Source organism: Anarhichas minor, unplaced genomic scaffold (genome assembly GCF_050575085.1).
Source record: "Anarhichas minor isolate MPS153535 unplaced genomic scaffold, ASM5057508v1 ptg000042l, whole genome shotgun sequence".
Taxonomy (NCBI): Eukaryota; Metazoa; Chordata; class Actinopteri; order Perciformes; family Anarhichadidae; genus Anarhichas; species Anarhichas minor.
In genome coordinates this window covers 6,126,365-6,130,326 of record NW_027466488.1, presented here as the reverse complement: position 1 = coordinate 6,130,326, position 3,962 = coordinate 6,126,365, and the positions used below count along the sequence as shown (strand labels likewise).

At 41.0% G+C, this 3,962-nt stretch overlaps 1 protein-coding gene across 1 annotated transcript; it reads right to left on the bottom strand.

Annotated features, from left to right (window-relative positions):
* Positions 1-1,043: 1,043 nt before the first annotated feature.
* On the bottom strand, positions 1,044-3,762 carry LOC142969787 (uncharacterized). Its single transcript, XM_076109798.1, has 2 exons — positions 3,580-3,762; positions 1,044-2,282 (listed from the first exon to the last, which is right to left on the bottom strand). Exons 1-2 carry the CDS (start codon positions 3,734-3,736, stop codon positions 1,318-1,320), a joined length of 1,122 nt encoding a protein of 373 aa, XP_075965913.1. The 5' UTR covers positions 3,737-3,762; the 3' UTR covers positions 1,044-1,317.
* Between the last annotated feature and the right edge of the window lie 200 nt (positions 3,763-3,962).

Sequence of the window (3,962 nt, the reverse complement as noted above, 5' to 3'; positions counted from 1 at the left end):
GCATGGTCAAATTAATTTTACAGCTAACTCTACCTAGCTTTTGAATATCCATCCCTCAACTAACAGCTTTTGTTTTGCCTTTGTGAATAAGGATCAATTAACATGATTGCATGCTCTTTTCTCAAGTGCAAACGTTTTCATCTACAGCCTGTAAACTATTGCACCATCAGTTTGCCCAGTGATTACAGGTATGCAAAATATTCAGCTATCTAAAATGTCTCTATAGGTGGAAAAGGTAAATCTGGACTTTAAATTTAGTTCTCAAGTGCAGAACAACTTTGGCCAACATTTGCTTTGGTATCATTTCCTTATGAGTAAAAAAAAAAGTTCCTTATTGCAGTGAAATCTCAAGTACTTAATTTGATCCGTCTTCCAAGAATGTTCCCTGGAGCAAACTCACTACTCTTACTCTTCAGACATACCGAAGTTAGACAATATTTCACTAGCAGAGTACTCTACTTAACTTTGACTAACTTAGGTCAAAATATGATTTTGAAATCAACATATTACAAAGATAATATGGCATTTCCTTCACCTGTAACACTACAAGATGGCACTTCATTAAGTTCTCTCCACTGGAAGGGAACCCCAGAGGGAACTTCATCATGATTTATCGGCATCCAAGAGGGGCACTTTTGTTGCATTTCTTTTGAGTCCACCAGTGGATCCCACTAACAAGTACTGCGTAGCCAAAGCCTGATGTGTCCCATTCATCTGTGCTGTACACCTCCATTGTTGTCCAAAAACCTAAAAAACACACCAGTGAGCCACACTATTGCACTGGGTGACATGTTCCTCCATTACCATGAACATGGGCACTGAGTCAATCCCACGTAATGCTGGAAATACTTACTAGAGCACCAGATCAGCATCTGAAATAATCAACAAATGCATTGCTGTCTGAGTAGTATTTTCTAAAATCTACAATGGCCTGTTTTAGGAAATTATTGAAACTTCATATGTGTAACTGGCCTTAACATCTTCACTAAGATTTCATTGGCTCAGGGCTGAGTCAGGGTTGGCAGAGTATTAAAACTAACACATTGTTTGTTTTGCTTTATTTCTTCAGAGAACCTTGTTTTACAAGTTCAAAAGAAAATAAATTTGAGGTCCGCACTTAACACAAATGTTTTGTCACTTGGAGAAACATTTACAACATTTCTATTTTACAGTACAAAAGTATATACTAACATAGATAAAATGGGTTTACACAAAAACGTTTTATTTTATACAATTTCCTCTTCCAATGTGAGTCCTCGTCCACTCTACCTGGGATATTATCAAGTAAATACCACGGGAACTAATCATGTCTCCAGTCTACAGATTCTCTCCTGCATGAGTCTTCATATGAATAAGTAAATGGGAGCGTCGAATGAATTTTTTCCCACAAGCGGGGCAACTATATGGCCTCTCCCCCGAATGAGTCTTCATGTGGCGCGTTAAATTAGACTGAGCGCTGAATTTCATTTTGCACACAGTGCAAATGTAAGGTTTCTCACCGGTGTGAATTATTGTGTGCTTGATGAGGTCCGCTTTCTCTCTAAAACTTTTACCACAGTCAGTGCAGCTGTGAGGTTTCTCTCCCGTGTGGATTCGTATGTGGGCGTTCATGTTTCCAACTTGTGTGAAGCCTCTGCCACAGAAACTACACGTGTGCGGTTTCTGTCCGGAGTGAGAATTCATGTGAGTCTGTAGATAGGAGCGCTGGATGAAGCTTTTACCACAAACACTGCACCTGTAGGGCTTCTCTCCTGTGTGTGTCTTCATGTGGCGAGTTAGAACGGATTTAATCCTGAAATTCTTGTTGCAGACGCTGCAGGTGTACGGTCTGTCGGCCGATTCATCAGCTTGCTGGGGTTTCTTCCTGTTTACACCCGAGTGAAATCCTCCACAGTCTCTCCCTTCATCGTCACTAACTTCACTCATCTGACAGTCACTGGTTGGCTCTGATGCATCACAGCCTTCTTTATCAGGTTCTGATTTCAACTGTTCACATGAGCTGCTGCGCACATGGTCTCCTTTATTTTCAACCTCTAGGTTTTGATGTGGGAACCGTCTTCCGTCGTCATCCTTCCTTTGCACATAAATTATATTGAACATAGAGTCTTTTGTATCAGCTTCCTCCTGCTGATTTTCACCTGCCTGAGCAGTCCACGGTTCCTCCTCCTGCTCCTCTTTAATCTGCGGGGGCTGCTGGTCATCCTCACGCAGGTCAGACTTCTTCTCAAAGTGACACTGCTCAGAGGGAGGGGCCTCTTCCTGGACAGAGAGCTGCACTGGGGCTGGACGGTAACACACACGAGAAAAAAACCCAAAAAAGCTTTAGTTATCAGTTATTTTGATTTGTAAATATTTAGCAGAGAGCTAGACAAGACAGGCAGAGCAGCACAATGTGTTCCAGCATATATAACTATCATCATTTTGCAAGGTTATGTTATGATGTGCAGTCTGCTCATTAAAAGACGGGGAACAGCAACAAAACAACTACACTCTTTCTTTCCAAGACAACAACAGGTGCAATGATGCTTGTTTTTGAATGGCTGCCTGTTTGTGCCATAGAAGGGTCTTCTTTGTGGAGATGTCCTTGCAAACAAAAGGGTAAAACAAATATAAACAATGTAGTTTGACTTACAAATGAAATTATGTCTAAAATTAGTTTAGAGTCAATAAGCCAGCTTCATTTCAGCACTTATTTTTGAAATGTACTGTATTATGAAATACACAGTTAATGGTTTAACAACTAGATGTTTTGGGGTCACGGTTCATCATGTTTTTAATTCCACAAGGAACATGATGGATAAAGGCGTAAAAGTGCCTCTGTGTCTGTATTTTGTCTATTTGTCTACGTCTCACAGGGCATCACAAGTCAAACTGATTATAGTCACATGTTTGACCACATATTATACACCACTGTATCACTCACTGCCTTCTTCTTTTGCTACACATGTGAAGATTTTTTTCAATGTGGGGGTTTAACTACTGTAGCCTAGAGATCATAATATCATTAACAAAATCTGAGACAAACATGCCTGTTAATGTGACTCGACATATAGTCACCATCAATTCTAAATAATCAGATAAGCAGCACAGGCAACACAGTGTGTATTATTAATCATATTTTGGGCATGCACAAAAACCTGGACTTGTTATACGAGCCATATAATGGACTTAAGACAGGACCACTTTATAATGAAAGACATCTATTTTTAATATTAAAATAGCAAATAAACTGTTCCCATTGACTTTAACTGCATCTATCCCTCTTTATTCTCCGACCTGACAGGAAAGAGGTTGCAATGAGGTAAGTAACAGGTGCAAAGGCTTTCAGCTCCACGTCCTGTTGCCCAAGGACCAACAAAACCGTTGTGTGGTACATTTGACCAGTGACAGCCATTTTGCATCCCCCCCCCCCCCCCCCCCCTTCAGGGATGCAAAATGGCGCTACTTGCTGCCCCCTGTAAAGCATATTTAAGGAGTGGCCCAGCTGATTGAAGGAGTCAGTACATCTCAACAGACGCTACTCTGATTCAATCAGGAGTCAGGACCCCTGAGTGTGTCCTGCCGTTAACGTTAACTTACCTTTGCACCCCGCCAGCCTGCTTCGTTGTTGGTCCACCTGCTGAAAAACGATCTCCTCATAGTCTTTAATAGTTCTCTCAAAGATGATGAATATTTCCTCAGCGGCGGCTTTCAGTCGCTCATTCACCAGAGCTTTTAGTTTATCTGTTTTGAACATTTCCGCGGGTGACAGAGGATCTCCAGTCTGTCTCCTGACGGGCTGACAGTAGACTGGCTGCTCACTGGGTTGCCAGATATCGCGAGAGAAACAAGCAATCTAAAATTAGAAGACACTCACTCATAGACTCACCCTTCTATCTTTGGAACGAGACGGGTTTGAAAGCTTAAATAAATACATTTACTAATCAAGCATACTTCTTTCATATTTAAATGAATTACATTAA

Excerpts from the sequence above, each read along its gene's own strand:
- LOC142969787 (XM_076109798.1), bottom strand. The coding sequence starts at position 3,736 with ATGTTCAAAACAGATAAACTAAAAGCTCTGGTGAATGAGCGACTGAAA. Across the intron at positions 2,283-3,579 it reads CAGGCTGGCGGGGTGCAAAG|CCCCAGTGCAGCTCTCTGTC; the intron begins GTAAGTTAACGT and ends GTTACCGTCCAG.